Raw genomic sequence first — 25104 nt, 5'->3', positions numbered from 1 at the left:
AAGACATATCCAGGGTTGGGGGTGATGGTGTCTGGGACAATGTAAGGTATGATTCAGTGAGTATGACTGGCAGGCTCTTGTTTGACTAGTTTGTGGGGTAGCTCTCTCAATTTTGGCACAAAGCCCCAGATGTTACTAAGGACGACTTTGCTGGGTTGACAGGGTTGGGTCAGCCATTGTCATTTCCTGTGCCTAAATTGGGTGGTCCATCCGGTTTCATTCTTTTTAAAAAACTTTTCTGTAGCGGTTTGATACAATTGAGCAGCTTGCTAGGCCATTTCAGGGGGCATTTAACAGTCAACCACATTGCTGTGGGTCTAGAGTCACGTTTAGACCAGACCGGGCAGATTTCCTTCCCTAAAGGGCATTAAATGAACTAGATTTAGCTAGGTTAAATGAACTAGTTTTTATGACAATCAACAATGGTTCTGTGGTCACCATTACTGAGACTAGCTTTTTAATTTCAGATTTATTAACTGAACTTAAATTCCACCAGCTGCTGTGGTGGGAATTGAGCCTATGTCGCCAGAGCATTAGCCTGGGCCTCTGGGTTACTAGTCTAGTGACATTACCACTACATCACCACCTCCTCTGTATCTTCACTTACAGCAAGACCCATTCACCCCGCTGCATTGATTCAACAACTAAATAATTGTCCAGGTAAGAAACATTTGCATATTGACTGTGTTTATCTATACTTAAAGGGCTTGATTCAAGCATGACAATTCCTCTAGCAACTAATCATACAGTTTTACTAGGATTTAACTCATAACAAATCACTAGGCTGCTGTACCTGGGACTATACCAGGCATATTCACAGCCTAGAAGCGGTTAATTGCAATTCAAGTCCTCAAATCACAATTTCCATATTACACAGTTGTGGCCCTTACTGTGCCATTGATTGGCTGGCTGGATGGTTAAATGCAAATTAACAATGATATTTGTGTAAATATATGTAAATCCAATTATTCATTTTCTCCTATGACATTTGGTTACTTTTGTTTATTAAGAAAAGCAAGCTAACAGATGGATGGCTCTTCTGTGACAGGAGCATAGCCATCTCCAGTGCCATTTTATCACTCAATAGGCATCTAAATTCAAGTGAAAATTGCTTGCAGAAACGGAGGTTGAGGAACTTTATATCCTCTAAAGATTTCATGAGAGTGCTCTTTTACCGGGATTCTAAAAAATACTAGCCAGAAGTGAACAACATAGATGGTATAAATCATTGCACTCCAGTCTACTGATATAAAACTGCACTTGTTTAGGATTGATTCAGAGGCTACTGCAGCGTTTAAATGATTAACTTAAGTAATTAAAGCAATAAGCAATAGTCAGCAAGAACATTTCTTTTGGTCATTTATGGGATGTGGGCATCGCTGGCTAGGCCAGCATTTATTGCCTATCCCTAACTTCCTTCGAGAAGGTGGTGGTGAGCTGCCTACTTGAACCTTGCCTTTTAGTAGAAAAAGGACACATAGCCCCTCAAGCCTAAGAAATACAGCATGTCCTTCTGTTTACAGGTTTTTTAATAAAACTGTGGAAATATACCTGTCAACTTTGCATGCCTTGTGCCAGCCTCCATACTCGCCAAATGTGGTCCCATCTTTTGGTTTTCCCTAAGTAGAATACAAAATGTAATACATACGCAGGCTTATATGTGAAACTGCGGCTAATGAAAAAGAAAGAAAAGCTAATTGAGTTTAGAATGCTGTGATTAGGAAAATGTATTATTTCAAAATCTTCTGGTAGTTAAGATCTAAGATGCTCCAAGGTGGTGTGCCTTGGAAGATTAGAATGAAAGTTCCTCAGACTCATGCCTCAGTATCATCACCCAGCACATCCACAGAAACTCTGCCACACTTTTTCAAAGGAAGGGAAGGAAATATTACATACAAGCTGAGGCATGCCACTCAAACCACTTTAGGAAAGCTGCCCATCAACGTTACTGGTGGATTGATAGGAAGCAGGTTGCAGGTCCTCAATCATAGATAGTGCATATAATATTATGACAGCAAAATACTTTCCAACTCTTTTTTAAGACTGAAAAGTTTAAGTTGTGCAGCACTTTCATACAATTCCAACATTACAAAATAATTTTTATGGATTCATTTTAAATCTAAAGCAGACTGAAGTATTTTCTGTGACATCGCTGAATACAGTGGCAAAGTTACGCTTACCTTGCATTGTTCCTCTCTTTCTTCAGCATGCATCCAAATAGGCTTATTTTCATCTGGGAGAAGAAAATTATGCCATTTTTACAATGGGAAGTAAGTTCGCAAATAGTAGGCTTTTTCATATTTTCAACAATTTGGTCTTTCACATCAGTTAATTTCTTTAAAAGTATTTCAAAAATGAAACATGAATTTTTCTCTCCAAATAAGGAGAAATCAGGAAGCAGTATGCAATAAAGCATGAAAAGATAAGTTCAGGCAAGGTGGGAATGTAATATCCATGTGCTTTCAGCCATTTTTTTGCTGTTTCACTACCATCCATAAGCCTGGAAACCCACCATCTAATTTCTCTATCAGCGGTGAAAACAAAGGTGAGCAGGAGAGAAAACAAGCAAAATTAAAACCAAGGTCATGCTGACCTTTGTAACAGATATTTGTAAAACTCTGCTCGTCAGAATAAAAACATAACCCTCATCTACTCACCATCCACACAACCAAACTCCCTCTCATGAGCACGAGTGAGAATCTCTTTGTATAATGTTTCTGCTTGTTTGAACTTGCCTTGCTTTAAGTAGCAAGAAGCCTAAAAACACAGAAAATACTTTATTATAATGGTACTTTATTCAAGAAAAACGTGTACAGCCCAAAGGCTGAATGTAGTGTAACTTACATCAGCTCAAGAAAAGAGCAGAACCTAAATGAAAACAAAAAATGCTGTAAATACTCAGCAGGCCTGATAGCAGCTGTGGAGACTGAAACAGAGTTAACATTTGAGGTCAATGACCTTTCACCACATTCTGTCTTCCTAGGTGTCAACATTTGTTCAATAGTACCTAAGTCAGAAAGTTGTGTCCAAACTCCACTCCTGAGAGCCTGGAACATAACATCTATGCTGCCGGCAGTGGTTATCCTTGGTTTAAAGGATGGCATCTACTCAGAGGCATGAGTTTCTGTCATGGGCCTTTGTGTGATTGAACAGACTGATTCTCGACCCGTATTTCTTTGGGCATGAGGCAGGATGTGCCATAAGGCAGTGGAATTTGCAGTGTAGGAGTTGCTTCCTTTTCTATCTTTCTCAGCCACCGCTGTACATCATTAAGTTGCTGTGGCTCAAGGTGTGATGCAGTTCAATGGACAAGTTGTTGCTATTCTGAATGACTGGTACCAGGATCCTCTCAGTCATTTATGTCAATGTTGCCGCACTTCCAGGAGGGCTTCAGGAAGCATCTTTGAAGCATTTTCTTTAACCTCCCCTGGAACTTTGGTCATTTGAGAGTTAAGAAAACAGGTCATGGTGGAGGAAGATACTTTTCAGCCATCTGGACATAGTCTGTGGCAGTTGATTTTGCAGGAGTTTTGCATGAATGCTTGTGGAGCTGGCTTCAAGGAGGACACGAGCATTTATATGACAGTCCTCTCATTGAATTTGGAGGATGTGGTGGAGGCAATGCTGATGGAATATCTCTAGTGCTCATGTCATTAATACACAGTCCAGGTCTCACTGCAGTACGTGGTGACAACAACTGTTCTGCACACTAGGACTTCTGTTGATTTGTGGAGATCTGTGTTGTCAAACACTTGCTGCTGTAGTTTGTAGAAGGCTGAGCTGGTGTAAGTGATCCAGTGTTGGATCTCTTTGTCAATGGTGACCTTTTGAAAGAGGTGGCTACCAAGGTATGGGAAATGCTGAACATATTCCACAGTCTCTTCTTCAACATATACCTGAGCTGGAATATTTGGCAGACCAGGTTTGGGTTGAAATATGCATTTTGTTGCTTTTGGCAACAGGCCTAGTTTCTTGAATGCAGAATTGAAGAAGTTGGGAATGGTTTGCAAATCTGGTGCAGAGTGGGCAACAACAACAGCAATCATCTGTAAACTGCAGATCATGTAGATATCTATAGTGGTCAGTTTAGCTTTGGGCACAAAGGTGACTGAGGTTGAAGTGTTTTTCATCTACACAGTATTTAATCCTGACACCAAAGGAGATCATTGAGGAGGTGAATAGCCACGGTCAAGTAGATTGTAAATAGTACAGGAGCTACCAGAGCCTGGCTTGACCCAGTCTGTATTTTGAAAGCATGTGTCTCAGATCTCCCATTCAAGACAGTTGCATTCATATCATCACGAAGCAATTGCAAGATTGTGATAAAGTTTTTTGGGCATTGAAATCTTTGGAGCATAATCTACAGAGCTATGCGATTTACTAAGTCAAATGGTTTGGTCAGGTCATTGAACATAGGAGCAGGAGTAATAGGCCATTTGGCCCTTCGAGCCTGCTCCACCAGTCAGTAAGATTACAGCTGACCTAGTTGTGGTCTCAGCTCCACTTTCCTGTCTGCCTCCTGTCTGGACTCCTTTGCCTAACAAAAATCTAGAGTTAGATTTAGCCTTAAATAAATTCGAAGACCTAGCGTCCAATACTTTCTGGGGAAGAGAATTCCACACACCAATGACCCTTTGGGAGAAAAGGTTTCTCCTCATCTGTTTTAAAAGGGAACCTTTTATTTTTAAACTATGTCCCCTACTTTTAGTCTCCCCCACAAGAGGAAACATCCTCTCGGTATCCACCCTATCAAGCCCCCTCAGGATCTTATGTGTTTCAGTAAGATCACCTTTCACTCTTTTAAGATCCAATGGGAATAGGCCTAACCTGTTCAACCTTTCTTCATAAGACAACCCCTTCATCCCAGGAATGAGTCCAGTGAACCTTCTCTGAACTGCTTCTAAAGCAATTATATCTTTTTTTTAAAATAAGGAGACCAAAACTGCACGCACTACTCTGGATGTGGTCCCTAGGCCCTGGACAGCTGTAGTAAAACTTCCCTACTTTTATATTCCATTCCTCTTGCAATAAACACTAATATTCCATTTGCCTTTCTAATCATTTGCTATGCCTGTAACTTTGTGATTCAGGGATCAGGACACCTTGATCCCTCTGTACTACCAAGTTCTGCAATCTTTCTCTATTTAAATAATACACTGCTTTTCTATTCTACCTGCCAAAGTGAACGAGTTTACATTTACCCACATTATACTCCATCTGCCAATTTTTGCCCACTCACAATCTGTCTATATCCCTTTGCAGATTCTCTACATCCTCTTGATAACTTACTTTCCTATTTATCTTGGTGTCATCAGCAAATATAATTACCATACATTCGCTCCCTTCATCCAAATCATTGATATTAATTGTAAATTATTGAGGACCCAGCACTGATCCCTGTGGCACGACACTAGTTACAGTGTGCCAATCTGAAAAAGACCCATTTATCCCTACTCTCTGCTTCCCATTAGCTAACCAATCCTTTATCTATGTTAATATGTTACCGCCTACTCCATGTGCTCTTATCTTGTGTAGTAACCTTTGATGTGACACCTTATCAAATGCCTTTTGGAAATCCAAGTACACCACATCCACCAGTTCCCCTATATCCTTTTGAATGTAACTTTGTCAAAGAACTCTAATAGATTAGTTAAACATGATTTCCCATTCACAAAGCCATGTTGGCTCTGCCTGATAAAATCACGATTGTCTAAGTATCCTGTAAAACCTCCTTAACAATGGATTCTAGCACTTTCACTATGACAGATGTTAGGCTAACTGGCCTACAGTTTCCTGCTTTCTGCCTCCATCCTTTCTTGAATAAAGGCGGTATATTAGCTATTGTCCGATCTGCTGGACGCTGCCACTTCTTTTAAGACCCTAGGATGCAGGCCATCCAGTCCTGGGGCTTGTCAGCCTTTAGTTCTAATAGTCTTCCTCGCACCCTTTCCCTGGTGATGACAACTGTATTAAATCATCCCTCCCCGTCATCTCTTGATTTTCAAGAAACTTTGGGAAGTTTTTTTTTTTAAAGTCCTCTGGCATGAAGATAGACACAAAATACCTGTTCAATGCCTCTGCCATTTCTTTGTTTTCCATTATCAATTCCCCAGACTATCTCTCTCTCTCTAGAGGACCAACATCAGGTTTAGTTACTCTTTTTCCATTCAAATACTTGCAGAAACTTTTACTATCTTTTTTTTAAACTAGCTAGCTTTCTCTCATGCACTGTTTTCTGCTTCTTTACTATCTTTTTAGTCATTCTTTGCTGGTTCTTAAAATCTGTTCAATCCTCTGAACCATCACTAATCTTTGCAGATTTGTAGTGTTTCTTTCAATTTAATATTATGTTTAACTTCCTTATTTAGCCACGGATGATGCATACTTCTCAAAGAGTCTTTCTTTCTCACTGGGATAAATCTTTTCTGAGCACTATTAAATATCCCCTTAAAAGTCTGCCACTGCAACTCCACTGTGCTACCTTTTAACCTGCTTTCCCAGTTCATCTTAGCCAACTCTGCCTTCATACTCTCACAGTTACCTTTATTTAGGTTTAAAACACTAGTCATGGACCCACAGTTCTCCATTTCAAACGGAACATGAAATTCTAATATTTGTGATCACTGTCACCTAGGTGCTCCTTTACCTTGAGGTTGTTGATTCATCCTGCTATTAATTAAAAAATGCAATGAAGAGTTCCTAGTGCTGTCCTCAACATTTTCCTTGGATTTGTCTGGCAACAAAGACCATGTTGGAGGTTCCTCTGGAAGGCGTAAAGTCACATACTGTCTCTGGGAGGATTTCCTCAGCCACCGTTAGTAAGTGATCCAGGAGAATGAGTGTCAGGATTTTCCCTGCTATGGACAAGAGGGAAATACCTCAACAGTTTCCCTAGCATGATTTATCTTCCTTCTTATAGATAGTTACAATTGTTGCATTCCTGAAGTCGACGTTGGGGGGGTTCTTTCCCCTCCCAAATCCATAGGATGAGTGCATGGAGTCTTATGTGAGCAAAAGTTTACCAGCTTTGAAGACCTCAGCTGGAATACCATCAAGCCTACTGGCTTTGTTGTTTTTGATCCGTTTGATTGCTTGTTGTAGCTCTCTCATTGATGTTGGTTCACCCGTGGATTCTACCACAGTGATAACCTGAAGAGTTTCAGTTGACACTGTGCTTTCATAGTTGAAACCACAAAATGTTCTTTCCAGCATTAATGGATGGCATTGTCAGCCTTAAGAAGAGAAACATCATCCATGAACAAAGGGGATTTTGTCTATTTGACCTTGGTCTACAAATGGCCCTGATGGCTTCAAAAAAGCTTTGCCTGTCATGATGGTCAGCATAATTGCTGGATCTCTTGGGTTTTCTCTTCCCATGTCCTTTATCTTCCAGATTTGTCTTTGGGCATCAGTCTTGAGCTGTTGGAATGGTTCTTTCCTAGCTTGCAACCTTGGGTTGTTCTGCCAGGCAATGAAGGCTGCTTGCCTTTGTTCTAGGAAGTTCTAGGAAGTTGCATATTTCAGTACTGTTTTCGTTGAACCAGTCCGGCTGACAACTGTAAAGGGTTACTGTCAGAAGCATACACGATGTGGATATAATAATGTCAGATCACAGGTTTGAGAAGAAAGAGAGATCTGGGAGGAGGAGAAGCTCCAACCTTGTATAGAGGTGAAAACGTGTAAATATACGCTATAAATAAAGAGTAATGGTTGAGAAATTACAGGCAATCTAGACCCAATCACACGACAAAACATAGTGGCAGAGAGTAAAAGATCCAGCAGACCTTAAAAAGGAGATACAGGGCTGGCAAGAAAAGTGATCCTTGAAGGAAGGACAAAAGAAAAAAAAATTTAAAACTCATCAAGACATTGGAAGAGCGATTGATACAAGTGGAGACACAGACCGGAGACCAGACAGATGTGAGCACAGGCCCGAAGAAGCAAAGAGCAGCACAGAAGCAGGAACAATTCCAGGGCTCAGCATAAGCATGGATTTCAGACTATCACTCCCAGGACCATTTCAGAATGCAGAAGTGTCACAACAGGCCCAGAACTGGGACAACTGGTTCACGAAGTTCAGAACCGCTTCAGGATTACACGAAAAATCAAAATGATCAGGTCAGTATGCTGCTTTATGCAGTAGGATCGATCGCTGACGATGTGATAGCAAGGCTGTCATGTGGGCTGATGAGACTTCAACTTCTTATGAAGAAGCCCCGTAAGCTTTCGACTCTAATTTCAACATCCGTTAGAAGTTAATAATAGAGGGCTAAATTTAAGAAAAGGCAACAAAGATCAGGTGAAAACATGGATTCGTTCACCAATGATCTCCATAGGCTTGCAGGGAACTGCAATTATGGAACCTTTAAAAGATGAGCTGATTCGTGGCAGAATCATATTCGGGGTCCTAGACCAAGTGTTATCAGATCTCATAGATGAGAGGATTTAACTCTAGTGAAAGCAGTGCAGATTGGAAACAAATGGAACTCAGGAAACAGAATCAGTTTGTGGTGCAGGAGGTCCCATGAAGGAGATTGAGTGAGACCAGTTTGTAGGCCATAAGAGATAAAGCTCGCCAAAACAAGGAAAAATGTGCCAACCACCATTCTGAAATGTCTTCGGTGTGGTGGAAACAAACCGTACAAGCAAGAAGAATGTCTAGAAGGGGTGTCCAGAGTGCCACAACTGTGGAAAAATAAGGCACTTCAGAACTGTTTGTTACTCGAAAACACTGACAGCTTGTAAACAGCGGGAGAGCATTTTAAAACAGAGCCATATACAAGACGTGGAAGAACCACAAGCAAAGGAACTAATCTTCTTGGGGGAGGTAAAGATGCTGAAAACAAGTATTGGGGTACTAACTCACCAAGGTTCCTTAGACAACACCTTCCAAACCTACAACCACTGCCATCTAGAAGGACAAAGGCAAAAGATGCATAGGAACACCACCACCTGGAAGTTCCCCTCCAAGCCACATACCTTCTTGACTTGGAAATATATCGCTGTTCCTTCATTGTCACTGGGTCAAAATCCTGGAACTCTCTCCCTAACAGCACTGTGGGTGTACCTGCACCACATGGATTGCAGAGGTTCAAGAAGGCAGCTCACCACCACCTTCTCAAGGGCAATTAGAGATGGATAATAAATGCTAGCCTAGCCAGCAATGTCCACATCCCATGAATGAATTTTTAAAAATTAAGCTTGAAGTTGATGGACACCCCACAACTAGACACTGAAGCAGGGGTTTCTATTTTATTGGATGGCATCAAATGGCTCAAAGGGATTAAATTGCAAACCTCATCTATCAAATCACAAGGTCCTGGTGGGACAAATTTAAAAGTGAAAGGCCAACTTATGGCAAAATTGAAATATAAAGACCAAGAAAACCTCGAACCTCTCTACATCATTCAAAATCAAGAGTGTTCTCTACTTAGCAGAGAGGCATGCCTAAAGCTGGAATCAATTTATAAAGTGGATGAAGTTGCTGGTGAGAACTACAGCAACACAATTATTAGTGAATTTCCAAAGAAATTCAAGACCAAGTACCATATTGTCCTACGAGCTGACATTAAACCAATTTTCCTCTTTATACCAACGAAAGTCCCTCAACACTCTTGGACAAAGTCAAGGGTGAAACTGAAAAGACGTTGCAGCAAGGGGTTCTCTCACTGGTCACCATGCCAACAAAATATTGCTCAGGAATGGTTATGGTCCCAAAGCTAGACAGCTCTAAAAGAATCCACGTGGATTTAACTCAACTAAACACATCAGTGGAACTGATGGCCTTAGCGGATGACAGTCATGCTAAACCAGCCAAGAGTACTTTATTTACAAAATTGGAAGCAAACAATGGATTTTGGCAGTTGCCTCTGGACAAAGAATCCACATTTATAATGCCATTTGGTCATTATTGTTACAATAGATTGCCCTTTGGAATAGCATCTGCTCCAGAAATTTTCTCAAGTCAGATCCCCATCATAAATTGAAAGAGATTAACCTGGTCCAATTGGTCCAATTTAAAAATTCATATAAGGGCTGAGATTTCTTGGGCCTTCCACTTACTTCTGGTAAGGTCATCCTATAAAATCTCCTGCAATCGTCCTATGGTTGTAAACTCACAGTTCAACACAGGCATCGCTAGCATCTTTAGCGTAGCTCTCGTGGGTCCGAACTCTCCTGGTTCTAATATTTATTAACTCTGAAGACATGCATCTAGAAATGCTCTCTGTCTCTACTCTCAGCTTTGCTAGTAGAAGTACAATTCACAGTTAGTAGATTCCTTCAATTTTCAAAGGATTAAACTCTTTTAGCTAGCACACAGAATTTCGACTGATCCTGCTTGACAGAGATGTTCCCCATAGCCAGCTGGTTTTAAACCAAAACTCCTGCTTGAAAACAGAACCACATGCACAGGAATCTCATCCCCGTGTAATTAATTTCTTGTTGACCCTTTTTCTATTGTTTATCTCCCAGGCAGCTTGGTCACATGATCATTCACTAGAAGCAAGTTGCTTTTTGCAAGAAGTCATCTTCCAGAGAAACCTAGTTCTTAAGGGAACCATTGCCCAACATAAACTATGCTACCCCACCCCCCACCCCCAGAATACATGGGCCATCATAAGTCAAAGCTCTAAATGATATCCATATCATTCAATCCATACGAGGAGCTCTATACTGTACTGAGTGCACTGCAGACAGAGGTGGTGTCTTTCAGAGATAAGATGTTTAACCGTCCACAGTCTCAGATGCACGTAGAAAATTCCCAGGCACTATTTAAACAGTTCTCTTGCTCTCCTCTGTCCTTAAACAACATTAAGACAATTCATTTGGTTATTTATTTCATCGTCGTTTGTGGGATCTTACTGCATGTAAATTTGTTCCAGTATTTCAAATAATAACAGTGCTCACATATCAAAAATAACTGGTTGATCATTGAGCATTTTGTGACATCCTGAGGTTGTGAAAGTTACATAAATGCAAATTCTTGACAAGGCGAGGGGGAGAAGAGGGAAAAGTGCAAGCGAGAGAGAGAGAAAAAGAGAGGGCACGAGAAGGAGAAAGAGAGAGAAAGAGATACAGGAAGGACAGAGAGAGTGAGAATTGATATAAATGGTTCGAGTTGAAATTCATAGAATTGATATGAACAGCCCGATTTCAGTTTACTAACTGCCACATAACCAGGATAAATAATGTGTTATAATAAAGGCAAAATACTGCAGATGCTGGAAATCTGAAACAAGAACAAAAAATGCTGGAAAAACTCAGCAGGTCTGACAGCGTCTGTGGAGAGAAAGACATGTGGGTATAAGAGCAGGATGGTATGTTGAAATAGCAAGCAACAGGAAGGTCTGGGTCATGCTTGTGGACAGACTGAAGGTGTTCCGCAAAGTGGTCACCCAGTCTGCGTTTGGTCTCTCCAATGTAGAGGCGACCACATTGGGAACAGCAAATGCAGTAGACCAAATTGAGGGAAATGCAAGTGAAGCGCATTTCCACTTCCAGCTTTACCCACTTTTGGCAATGTTCATTTTTATTTTCTAACTTTTTTTTGTTTTTGTTTATTTTCCACTTAGTTTTATTATTATTTTTTAATTTATTTTCATTTTTATTCATTGTTTTATCCCCACATTTCAGCTTATTTTCGATCTTTTTTCCCACCACTGTCCCCTCCCCTCACCCCACCCCCACTAAGGCCATCTGTCACTTGCTCATGTTGTTCTTTTCAGAGTGTTTACCCTTGTCCGGCTATTATCACATTCTGCTTTCTACCCTTAATGTCACCATTAGCACCTCCTTTAGACAGTACTACCACCATCTACATCCCTTTGACTTTTTGTTTATGGCATCTTTGGCAATCTCTCCTTTGCCTCCAACTATCGCTGGCCTTCTATCCAGCTTCACCTACTCCAACCCCCCTTAAACAGTATAAATTTCACCACATTTTTACTTCTCTTAGCTCTGAAGAGTCATACGGACTCGGAACATTAACTGTCTTTCTCTCCACAGATGCTATCAGACCTGCTGAGTTTTTCCAGCATTTTTTAGTAAATAATATGTTATGCCATTTGAATGTTGCATTTTGTTAATCACAGCTTTCCATTTATAACAGTTTAATATAATCATGCAGTCTTACCAAGTTGTTTTTTGTCTTTGCCACATTCGGATCGTCAGGTCCAAGTTTGGTTTGGTAAATCTCCAATGCACGTTCATAGTAATATTCGACTTCTTCATACTTTCCTTGGTTCTGACACAATAGTGCTAAATTATTTAGCTGTTTTGCCACATCAGGATGATCCCTACCCAATACCTAAGGAAATTAAGCATAGAAAGTCTTTAATCTAATATTCCCATTTTTGAAAGCGTTCAGCAGCTCACTGTTTTTCAATGAAAGGGTACTACAGCAGATGCCCAGATGACCGTAACTAAATTTAGTGTTAAAAAGTGCTCCATGAAGCTGTACAATATATAGATAATGCAGTAATTGGCCTTATTAAAATAAAAGCAACTGATTTAACAGGAGAGATTTAAGTTCTATAACAGTTGAATGCCCAAATTCAAATTGAACGAACAGCAATGCTAATTAATTTGAATAAATTGCAAAATGTGGGTAGGCCAAAGTAGCGTCCATATGTTTGCGAAGTCAACAAAGTCTTAACATTCTTCTGAACAGATGAAATAAATCTGTACTTCGCTGTAAAATGGAAGGTTACATTCAAAGTGATTCAAAACCTTGCTTTATGAGATTACCTCAGTGCTAACACATTTGTGTAGTTACTAACAACTAGTTGCCAACACCAGTATGCTACACATCACAAAAAATCAGCTCATCCATTTTGTTTTTTAAAATTTTTCAAACAACTGCAATCACAGTCCAAATTTAATAACTTATTTCCAATCATTATTTATACCCAGATGCAATATTTTTACACACTTGAATAACATACCGTTCTAAATCATTTCTTTGGTGAAAAGTAGTTTAGCTCAGAGTCCTGAGCCTTAAAGCCTAGTCTAAATATATATTTTCTATTCATTCATGGGATTTGGGCATCGCTGGCAAGGCGATACTGCCCATCCCTAATTGCCCTTGAGAAGGTGGTGGCAAGCTATCTTCTTGAACCACTGCAGCCCCTTTGAAAGTATAGTGCTCACAGTAGCACGCAGTATCCCAAATGTGACCCAGCTAGTGATCTGCACAAAGTTAAAATAACTGATTTTAATTTATACTCAAATTAAATTGACATATTCCAGTACATGGCATGTCCACAACAGCTACACTAGTAGTAAATTTCAGTGATCCAATCAGCCAATTTTTCTACCTTAACCGTACAACAATTTCTTCCCCCAATTTCAATATGCAATGCTGTACTTTTTAAAATCAGCATAATTCCCTAACCCATTTACTTTAATGATCTGGAAATCTGAAAGAGATAAATCTTTAACTACATAATCATATAGCTTGATATCATGAGCAAATGTTATACTACAGAATTTTCTCTCCTTCACATTTATCCAGTCTTCAGTAGGTGCAGGTTCATAGTACAAATGGCCAATTATTTTCCATAAAGGTACACAGGTGAACTAGTCTCTTCGACAAGTCAGGTATAAACACGAAAGCTCTTTGGTTAGTATCAATGCTGCTTGAAGTGATCATTTATGTAAGATCTTAACTACTGACAAATACTATGTTGGCATTGATGTTCCAGTATTGATGCAAATGACAAAAATAATCATTGCTGAAAACCTTATTTTACAAGAATACTTCATAAAGCACAGCATTTGACTGTTGAATGTACGACTGTTTCTTCGAGTTACTAACCTTTTCACGGATTTCCAGCGCTCTCTTACACATGGGCTCAGCTTCTCTATATTTTCCCCTTTTTCCATGAAGTACTGCAAGATTATTTAATGTAGCTGCCACCTGAAAGGAATCCAATCAAATAATTACAAGGAAAATTCTTGTAAATAAAGCACCAATGTCTTACCAACTCAATGTAATCAGAGGCTAGATCAAATTCAGAAATATCAAATTTAGTTCAATAAATAAAAAAAGTGTGGATTTCATATTTATGCATTATCCAGCAGTGTCAACATTGGTCAGAAGTATAGCATTAAAAGATATTAGCACCTAAAAAAATAATCAAGTAAAATCAGTGAAAGGTCTCTGGAATACTGTACTTGCAGGCAAATATGATTTTCAGATTATGCACTTGTGGTCAAGGGTGTGCACATAATGATTCTTCGTAACTGAACCAATAGATGGATTCACAATTTAACCTCCCTACCTGCTCATCATTTAGGAATGGTAGATGTTAATCTCAGCCTGTTGGTTTAACATGAAGAAATATTTAAACCTTATTCTAGATTTCCAAACAAATAACATAGAGATGTACAGAATATACTGAAAGGACAATACGAACCGCAGGATGATCTTTACCCAAGGTCTTCTCCCGAATGGCTAAGGCATCATGGAGCAGGTTTGCTGCCTCTTTGTACTTGTTCTGGTCCCTAAACAATATTTTTTAAAAATAGGGACACAAATCAAGTTCATATGAACATATTGATCTCAAGTGGTCAAAAGTTTTCAATTGCAAATTTCACACGTACATGCCCTTATCACAATCAAAAATCTGTTTGCATTTATTCATTTGTAGTATTCACTAAAATTAAAGTTAAACATTTACAAAAATGTTCCAACTGATCAAGTGAGTCCATTGCTAGTATATTTCTTATTTGATGCATTCATGAATTTCATACAATGCTCAGTTCAGTGGTTAAAAAAAACACTCGTTAAAGATTTTCGATATTTTGAAAATGAGACAGATCACAAGACTAAATTATAAAATACTGCAACGTAAAGGGTTACATTAATTTTACACAGATCAAAGTGCAATACAGTAATTTATGATTTTAACAGACACCAGCAATGAATTATAGGCAATTCAAACATGCTAAATACATTGAGCATTGAAAGGTACACAGGTTATACGTCCGACTGGTGTATAGTAAACAGGTTAATCATTAAAAATCATTCTTGATTAGAATACATAAATCTCAGCTGAGAAGTTTCTTCAACTTTCAGTTCAGAACTCCCAAATACTACAAAATAATTAACTGTGTCAACATCAGCCATAAATATAAATATAGACTTTACTTTGAAACATTCAGGCAGCCAAATTTACAGCAAAATGGATCATAAATAAGAACAAACATAATCTTATCATAATGATAGACCACAATTACATTTACCATTTGTTTAAGTTCAAAGCAGGCATCTATAAAATGTATAAGAAAAAAGGAAACAATTTTGGATTGTAACCCCTGCCCTCATTGTTTTCTCTCTCTTTAATGGTTTTGATTTCTCTCCTGTTTTACACTTTATTTGCTTTTGGATAGCAGCTGTTCATGATCTTACCATTTACAAGTCCTCTAGGCATCTTTGGTTTCTTGTTCCATTACCACTCCATTTGGCTTTGCCAGATCAACCCTGTCATTCAATCTCTCCTGCTCTCCATCCTACCACAGAACATCTGCTTTTGTTCTTTTTACTGCCCAACCCAATTTCACATGCTTAAAACCTATCACTTCTCTAACTTTTCCCACCCTGATAAAGGGTTATTGGCCCGAAATATTAACTATGAAGTGAGAAACTAATGCTACCAGATCTGCTAAACTATCATAACTTTGCTTTTTATCTGCAGCTATGAATATTAATTTGAATAAAATTATAAATTTACAAAAAATCAAAATGTCTTAGTCAAAATAATTATAATTTTATAATACTAATTGATTTGAGGTGTTGCAGAATTATGAGCAAGTAGTGTCCAGGTTGAGCTAGATTAGAGGGCAAGGAGTTGAAATGGACTGGGCACAAGCAGAAATTACAAACTGGGGTTGATATATCCAGCCATCCCAGATCCATTAAAACTACAGGTCAAGAATAAAAAAAAATCAATAAAACTCACCAGCCTTACTATATTTTAACACTTTAGAATGCAAACAAACAGTATGATTGTCAAGGGATGCTGTTCAGTATCTTAGTGACTAATGAAGTTGTTCCCTGTGGCAACTCTAGAGGAAGCATCTCTATATGAGCCATACACCCAAAAATGAATCATTTTTCTAATTTGTAAGATTCAGAGTTGTTTCCTGGAGCAAGTAACAACTAAAGAGGTTTAGAAGATGGCACTCACCTCAAGTTCTTACGGATAGAACATTTTATCTGCACACTCTCTTTACTGAGGGGGGCCCTGCATATAAGTCCTAGTCATAAAACTACTCACACTCAGGGTTTCAATATCACTCTGATATCTAATATTACACTGAAGAAAATCAAGCACCAGAGTCTTTGACCAATGCAAGCCCAACCTGATGCAGCATCATGGAGTTTATAGTTGATGGAAGTCCCTAATCTGATTGATGCAGATTCTAAAGTGGACAGTACACAAGATTGCTTGTTCAAAGGAGAAGAACAACTATTAAGTGATACGTCCTCTTACTAATGTATGTTTAGATAGGAGACTGGAAGAGAGTGTTGCTGTGAGGGATGAGTTGATAGGAGAAAGAAACAATGATGGGCTTGGGATGGAACAAGTGGAGTGGCTGAAGGCTAGTAAAAGGTGTTCATCAGATCTAATTTTCTTTTGTTTACTTTTAATGCAATGCAATGCAATTTCTGTAGCAGGTGGTGATATAAGATACTATGCTCCAGCCTCAGCTGTTCTCAAACAGTATACAAATAGGGTTACATCATCTTTTACATTCATACCTGCTTTATCCCCCTATTCTTTCATGGGATGTGAACGTCCCTGGCAAAGCGAGCATTTGTTGCCCATCCCCAATTACTCTCGAGAAGGTAGTGGTGATCCACCTTCTTGAACCACTGCAGTCCATCAAAAGATCACATGTAGAATTGTATGTAATGATATTAGCTTTACAAATCCTAGAATGTCAGTTAATGATTACTTCCTCTAGTTGCCAGATAAGGGAAAGGACAGTACAGTGGGGCTGTTAAGTAATATACTAGATGTCCTGTACTTGAGTATACAGAATGTTGTGGCTACTCACCAATTTCTGGGATTTTTTTCATGCTCATTGTGTTTAGCCCTCTTGCTTGCACTGAGTCCAAGACACTCTCGAGGGCTTATTTTGCATAGCTCAATTTTCCCACTGTCCCATCTTACCTATCCCCTTATTCTTAGTCTTCAATAATTATCCAATAGTTTTTTTGAATGTTAATTGGGCAAAAGAATTGCACATTCCAGTAAAAGACTGCTTGAGGGCTACTGCCATTGTTTTCTTTCTACGTGAGATGAGTGATTTTTGTTTTGAGAGGCAGGATTGGTTTATTTGGTGATACTACAGGGTTTCTAAATGGAAATAGTTAATACGTCTTTACTTTGGTAATTATCTTATCAATTTGAAACATTTTTAACAAATTCCTCAATATTGGCAGTTCAAGAAAATAAAGCTCTAGTTGTTCTAGTCTTTCCTTGTTACTCAGGACCTTCATCCCTGGCATCATCCTGGTAAATCTGCACTGTAGTTTCTCCAGGGCTATTATATCCCTCAGCAACCTAGGGCTCTTCCCATCTGGGCAATCTTTCCACTTTGAGCACTTCCAACTTTTTATGAACCTCATTTTTATTGTTTCTATTTTCTCTTCTACTGCCTCCTTTGTTGTGACATTGCAGCATCCTATTCAGTGAAGACAGATGCAAAGCAGTCATTTAGTACATCAGCAATGCCCTCTGCCTCCACAAGATGATCTCCTTTATAACCCTTGATTGGCTCCACCCTTCGTTCAACTACCCTTTTACTATTTATATATTCTTAAAGGACTCTTTGCACCCCCTTTTTTTTTTCAGTTCTTCCCCTTTTTGTATTCAGCTTGGTTCTCTATGAAATTGTGACACTGAGTTTATAATAAACCTCTTTCTTTATTTTAGTCTCTATATTTTGTCACCCAGGGAGCTCTACCTTTGGATGTCCTTCCTTTCCTCCTCTTGGGAATGCCAATCTGCACTTGAACTCTTGCTTTTCTGAAGGCTTCCCATTTTCTGTTTTACCTGCCAATCTTTGATTCCACTCCAACTGTGCCAGATCTTCCAACTTGAAATTAGCCCTCCTCTAGTTGAATACAATATTTTCAAATTTGACTTTCTCTTGCTATTTTCCATTATTATTCTAAACCTCATTGCATTGTCATCACTATTTCCCAAATGTGCTCCCACTAAAACATGCTCCACATGCCCCACTGCATTTCCTGAATTACATCAAGCACTACTTCCTTCCTCACTGTTTGGAAACATGATCATTTCAGGAATTCTTTATCCTTTTTTCCCTTTTTAAGTTATTTTTGCTGTGAAGGGCAATTGAAGGCCGCATTATGACTGCACTAAAGTTCTTGTATATTTTTGTAATTTGCCAGCAAATTCGATTCTCTACCCCCGAACCGCTGGCCTATTGTACAAACCTAGCACCATAATAGCGCCTACACTGGTCCTTCATTCCAGCTTAATAGATTCTGTCTTTGAACCCTGAAGTGCAGTACCCTTTGTAGGGCTTAACAGTATATTTGATCAATACAGCCACTCGCACTCCTTTTCCCCTTCCCTTTCTTTCCTGAATATATTGTAGCCAGGAATATCAAGTGTCCATTCCTCCCCTTGTTTGAGACAAGTCTCCATTATCGCCACTACATTATAATCTCATATGACTATTTGTACCTGCCCATGGATCTTATTTACTATGTTCTGGGCATTTATACATGTGCACTACCTTAATCAGCCTTGTATTTCCCCCAATTTGATCCCTCATACTTTTGAACTGCTCCTTATTCTCTCGTCTAGTGAGGATCTCAAATCTGCACAGTATTCCAGATGCACCTCAAATCATTATTTACATCTATTCAATCTCATGATATAATGGTGAAAAGCCCACTTGCCTTAACAGATTTTTTAAAAATACTGTCAACCCACATATAAACATTTGCAAACTTACATACTTTTGCCGCTCCAATGCACTGACATTTACCATTTAAGGTATATTTCATTCTTTACTGGTTTCCAATCTATTACCTCACATTTTTCTGCTTTTGTCATTTTTCTGGCTATTTCTGCTTATATTCTTGTGCATTTAACTTTTCAACTTGCCATCAGAAAACTGTTACTCTCTCTCTAGAGACCAATAACATTTAAAAAGAAATCTGAACTTCCAGTTAATAGATGAAAAGGATGACAAGGCTTCATGTTTTAAAACTTTTACTGTAACAAATGACTAAAAGCACTATTGACTACACACTATTTCTTTTTGTAGGCAACTTGTACTTTTATTACAGAAAGGAACATTCCTCCTAAATGCTTGTCACACATTCCATAAGAACTAATTCCGTGGAGAGTGCAAATAGTCAACAGTCGCTTCCAGTTTCCGGCTTCATTGAGTACTAACTTCGAGTGACCATCTCTAGGCACTTGCCTCAGTTTTCAGAGCTTTTCAAATCCACTAATAACAGTAAAGCCCACCCCTATGATTCTTCTTCCCTCCTGGTCATGCCAGGGTGATTCGCCCCTTAAGGTGGCTGAGGAACGCATCTCTTTGATGAGAGATTGCCTCCCTTTCCCATCCAGCTTTAGTAGCTCACAAAGTATCTGGTACCTCTTCTCTCTCCTGACCACACAACTGCTGTTTGTTCTTTTTCCCCTTGCTTTTCCCTTCTACCCCTAAAGCTTGGTGCCGGCAAGACTATTTTATTAGCACAGCTACTCTTGCCCTTTGTTCCCAGGTGTGAGAATTTTGCACTTTGCTCTGCCAGTCCCTTGACTAAGCCAAGCTTGTTGTCAGGCAGAATTCAGAATAGCCGCATGACCCACTTCATTTTAACCTAAGTTTAAAGACAGTCCAAAACATCATAATCTCATAAACCTCATAATTGTAGCAAAATTTCAACATTATTCTCTTTATATCCAGGTCCTGAGTGTTAAGAATTGAAGCCTGCTTTATCTTTTGCAAAGGACATAGCATTTTATTTCTGTTGGGGCGGTGGAGGGGGGGGGGCGGTGCTGTGGATTAAAATTACAATGGCTGCAGTTTAAAGGACATGTTCACTGGAACAGTGTGAGGGATATAAACAATATTGCTGTCCTGGAACAGTGTGTCATGAAAGACAGAATGGTGCCGATGAGGAGTCCAGTCTAATAGGGAACTGCCTAGCAACAACATTTTAATTGGCTCCTGACCAGGTGACCAGGTTTTGTGTGAGAGCAGTGCAACAGAATAGCTCCTAGCCTGAAAAGGAAAAAGACCTAAAACCTCTCTCTCCTTTGTATGTAAGATTCCAGTAATCCTATAATAGCAGCTAGCTGGCTTTTCTCCCCATATCTCTATAACCTTCTCTCTCTGAAAATCCCTGTCAAGAGGTAAAGGGGAAAATCACTGTTAGAGGCATTGAAAGGCAAGTGCTCAAGCAGTGAACTAAATACTGAAAGTGCTGGAAGACCACCTCGTGTCATCAACAAAGAACTGAAAGGAATTTGGGAGACATCAATCAAAATCAACCCATCGAATCCTGTACTCCGGAATTGGTGCTATTGAACGGTTTTATCTCACCCTTAAAATCCATGTTTTTGTGAGTCTTGTGTGTGTGTATAGGGATTTAAGAAGGGGTAGAGTTTAGATTATAGAGTCAGAAATTAGCAGTTCATATTTCTCTCTTTTGCCACTGGTTAATGAAAAGTTTGTTCAATAAATAGTTATTTACTTAAGTTTACAAACCTGGTGCTTGTATTCTGTTAACCTAAATTAAACAATTAGGTGGGTTGATCAAACTTTTTCACATTTGTCGCAGCTCAGGGAGCAGTGGGGCTTGATATTGCAGGGCACTATCCCCAGTGAGTGGTGACACTTTGGTTGATATTTTGGCAGCTCCAATATTCCAGTCTGCCATGCCTGTCCTTCCCACTGCCATGCAAGTCTAAACCTTTTTCTCACCAAATTCTTCCCACAAAGACATTGGTGTTACTTCACTTCAGATGTGGACAATCCCCTCTATCCCTTTTATGGACTCGCCTTTCCCACTATGTGCCACGGTGACACAAAAGTTTGAAATCCTATCCTCCGCACCATTTCTTAACCACTGGTGTATTTTTTTCCCATATCAGCTGTCAAGTGTGTAGTCCAGAAAATAATCCTAGCACGAATACCCTTGAGATCTTATTAACATCGCAACATTTCAGATTCTATAATGTATGTAAAATTATAAAGCTATTATAGAAGTTTTGCTGGGGCTGTGCACCAATAAGCTTTACTCTGCCTCCAAACTCATGTATAGCTGACCTGAGAGCATATAAGGTATCCAATTCTACTGTCCATGCTGATTTGTATAGAGTCCCTAGACAGAAACTGAGGTCAGGCAAGTGATTCTTTTTTTCTGTCCAATCCCAAACTTGATCAAATTTAGTGGATATGTTCCACCCTCAACCCCAACATCTCCTCCATTTGTCAATTAAAGATCTACCTAATTTTCATTTCAAATACACTCTGCAAACCAGTTATTTTGCTTTTTTCCCCCCCTTATGTTGTTGTCTCCAATACAAACCACACCTTCTGGCAGATCATCCTTCCTTCCTCAAAATTTATCAGCTACGTGCACTGTAGCCTGGCACCTGGGAGGCAATCATTCAGAACTCCTAATTGCAGCTGCAAACAAAAAGCTACCTACTCTCAGTTACAGAATATACCAAACCTGTTCTCTTTTCATTCTGTGTTACCACTTTCTCCATGGTGTCGTGCTGTTTTCTGTGGTTATCTTACCTCAGATACTCACCCTTTTGTTGCTTCATCATAGTCAAGCACAATATATCTATTAGACTCATAGGGTCACTTGTAGTAATTTCCCACCTCTCCCTGCTGATGAAACCAAAGTTCCCTTCATTAAATGACTTATACCTTTTTTCTTTTAACAAAGTGAAAATTGGGTAGATTTTTAATTAGTGGATGAAGTGTGGAGTTTGCAGGGCAGATGTGGGGTGAGAGGATAAAACATACAATTCACTAAGTTTTTGGACAGAAAAAAAAATAGAATTATATGCCTGGCCTCATTTCGTGTTTAGTACCTCCCTTTACAAGTCAACAGGGGCAGATGACGGAACATCTTATAAACTCTCAGGTCACCTATACATGAGTTTAAATGCAGAGTAAAGCTATTCCTGTACTCACCCAGCAAAGCACCTACTATAGCATTAGCTTGGTATTTATATTTCCCATGCAACCCAACGTTTTAGAATCTGATGGACAGACTAAGTTTAGTGTTAAATTATCTGCAGCTTTATGCCATGGAATTGAAAACATTGGAACTGGGTTCATACTACTTCAGTCACTTATTATTGGATTGCCCTACTTCACATGAAGAGAACTTCCTCCCATTAGATGTTATAGGATTCAAACTTGTGCACCATTGCTGAAGAATATTCTAAACATTCGAAACTCCTCAATCCAGCTATTAAGTATTTCACTATTTGTGCTTAAACAAATTTACATTTTATTTGCAATAAGCAAATCAGCTTACTGCTTCTGCGACCTGTAAAGTGAGATTGTAACAATAGTTTCCAGCAAAATTGTTTTCTGGAGTCAGAATCATTTCCTTGCACAAATGCATTTTTAAAATTAATACCTTTCCAATAATAGCAAGGTCATACTAACCTGTACACCAAAGCAAGAATGTTGAGCATAGTAGCAACGTCAGGATGATCATGCCCTGATGTTTTCTCCAAATCTTCAAGAGCCTGTTTACAAAGTGGTACGGCTACTTCATACCTGCCCTGGGATGCATACTGTATGACTAAGTTATGTAGGGTCCTTAGCCTGGCTGGGATCTCGTAGCCACCCTGCTGTGCTGCAGCAGCTGCACTGCTATGTTGCTGTTGAACTGTAAATTGACAGAATGTTATCTATAGTATTGTGCATTAGATGTAGGGAAAACATTGTAGGTAAAACGTTAAGTGTAATATTCTATATCAGATATGGCACAGTCATTGGAGCTTTATTTGCATCCTAGATATCTCACCAAGGTAATTTTTTCACAAATCTATCAAAAATATTGGCTTTCTCAAGTGCTCAAAGAAGTTTGTCTTTAAAATTTCAAAGTCATCCACTTTGATTTATACCTTTTATTAACCTAACACCAATTGAATATTAAAGTAATTGTTCCTCTTTTGATTAATCAGCTATATTCTGATTACAAGTATTCCAAGGAAGGAACTGTAACTAGATCTCAACTGTTTCAAAACTTTCCCACTTAGGTGTGTTCACTATCATCTCACAAAGTGTTTGAAAATGATGGGAATATTCAACTGAATATTCAAGAGGTGATAGCATAGTGGTATTGTCACTGGACTGGTAATCTAGAGGCCCAGGGTAATGCTCTGGGGACCCGGGTTCAAATCCCACCACGGCAGATGGTCGAATTTGAACTCAATAAAAATCTGGAATTAAAAGTCTAATGATGACCATGAAACCACTGTCGACTGTTATAAAAACTCATCTGGTTCCCTTATGCCCTTTAGGGAAGGAAATCAGTTGTCCTTATATCTGGTCTGGCCTATACATGACTCCAGACCCACAGCAATGTGGCAACTAGCAAGCCACTCGGTTGTAACAAACCGCTACAAAGTCACAAAAAAACGAATGAAACTGGACGGACCACCTGGCATCTACCTAGGCACCGGAAACGACAACGGCAATCGCAGCCCTATTGACCTTGCAAAGTACTCCTTACTAACATCTGGGGGCTAGTGCCAAAATTGGGAGAGCTGTCTCACAGACTAGTCAAGTGACAGCCTGACATAGTCACCCTCACGGAATTATACCTTACAGATAATATCACATACTCCACCATCATCATCCCTGGGTATGTCCTGCCCCACTGGCAGGACACAACGAGCAGAGGTGGCTGCACAGTGATATACAATCAGGAGGGAGTTGCCGACTCCAGACCTATCAGGTCAAACATGGGCAAGGAAACCTCCTGCTGATTACCATGTACCGCCCTCCCTCAGCTGATAAATCAGTGCTGCACCATGTTGAACATCACTTGGAGGAAACACTGAGGGTAGCAAGGGCGCAGAATGTACTCTGGGTGGGGGCTTCAACGTCTATCACCAAGAGTGGCTCGGTAGCACCACTACTGACCGAGCCCTAAAGGACTGGGTCCGTGGCAGGTGGTGAAGGAACCAACAAGAGGGAAAAACATACTTGACCTCATCCTCACCAGCCTGCCGCAGATGCATCTGTCCATGACAGTATCGATAGGAGTGTTCACCGCACAGTCATTGTGGTGATGAAGTCCCGCCTTCACATTGACGATACCCTCCATCGTGCTGTGTGGCACTATCACCGTGCTAAACGGGATAGATTTCGAACAGATCTAGCAACTCAAGACTGGGCATCCATGAGGCGCTGTGGGCCACCAGCAGCAGCAGAATTAGACTCGAACACAATCTGTAACCTCATGGCCTGGCATATCCCTTACTCTACCATTACCATCAAGCCAGAGGATCACCCTGGTTCAAGGAAGAGTGCAGGATGGCATGCCAGGAGCAGTACCAGGCATACCTAAAACTGAGGTGTCAACCTGGTGAAGCAAAACACATGCTGTATGGCACGCAAGTAGTCCTAAGCAGCAAGTGATAGACAGAGCTAAGCGATCCCACAATCAACGGATCAGATCTAAGCTCTGCAGTCCTGCCACATCCAGTCGTGAATGGTGGTGGACAATTAAACAATTCATTGGAGGAGGAGGCTCTACAAATATCCCCATCCTCAATGATGGAAGAGCCCAGCACAGCAGTGCAAAAGATAAGGCTGAAGCATTCGCAACAACCTTCAGCCAAAATGCCGAGTGGATGATCCAATTTGGCCTCCTCCTGAGGTCTCCAGCAGCACAGATGCCAGTCTTCAGCCAATTCGATTCACTCCACGCGATATCAACAAATGGCTGAAGGCACTGTATACTGCAAAGGCTATGGGCCCTGACAATATTCTGACAATAGAACTGAAGACTTGTGCTCCAGAACTTGCCGCGCCCCTAGCTAAGCCGTTCCAGTTCAGCTA

At 39.8% G+C, this 25104-nt stretch overlaps 1 protein-coding gene across 8 annotated transcripts in view; it reads right to left on the bottom strand.

The window, feature by feature from the left end:
* Positions 1 to 25104, bottom strand: part of klc1a (kinesin light chain 1a) — a 101917-nt gene that overhangs the window by 46650 nt on the left and 30163 nt on the right. For all 8 annotated transcript variants that reach the window (XR_013579462.1, XR_013579463.1, XM_078562474.1 and 5 more), the window contains exons 5-11: positions 22696 to 22921; positions 14418 to 14505; positions 13817 to 13918; positions 12134 to 12307; positions 2658 to 2757; positions 2181 to 2233; positions 1552 to 1619 (exon numbers count right to left, since the gene is read on the bottom strand). Coding sequence is in view for 6 of the 8 variants with exons in the window: in XM_078562474.1 (XP_078418600.1) it covers positions 1552 to 1619; positions 2181 to 2233; positions 2658 to 2757; positions 12134 to 12307; positions 13817 to 13918; positions 14418 to 14505; positions 22696 to 22921 (811 nt within the window). In the remaining 2 variants the exon portion in view is untranslated. The remainder of the gene's footprint in view (positions 1 to 1551; positions 1620 to 2180; positions 2234 to 2657; positions 2758 to 12133; positions 12308 to 13816; positions 13919 to 14417; positions 14506 to 22695; positions 22922 to 25104) is intronic.

The sequence above is a fragment of the Cetorhinus maximus genome, chromosome 18 (genome assembly GCF_964194155.1).
Source record: "Cetorhinus maximus chromosome 18, sCetMax3.hap1.1, whole genome shotgun sequence".
NCBI classification, from domain to species: domain Eukaryota; kingdom Metazoa; phylum Chordata; class Chondrichthyes; order Lamniformes; family Cetorhinidae; genus Cetorhinus; species Cetorhinus maximus.
The sequence above is the reverse complement of the archived record's forward strand: the minus strand, read 5'-3'. Positions and strand labels throughout refer to the sequence as shown.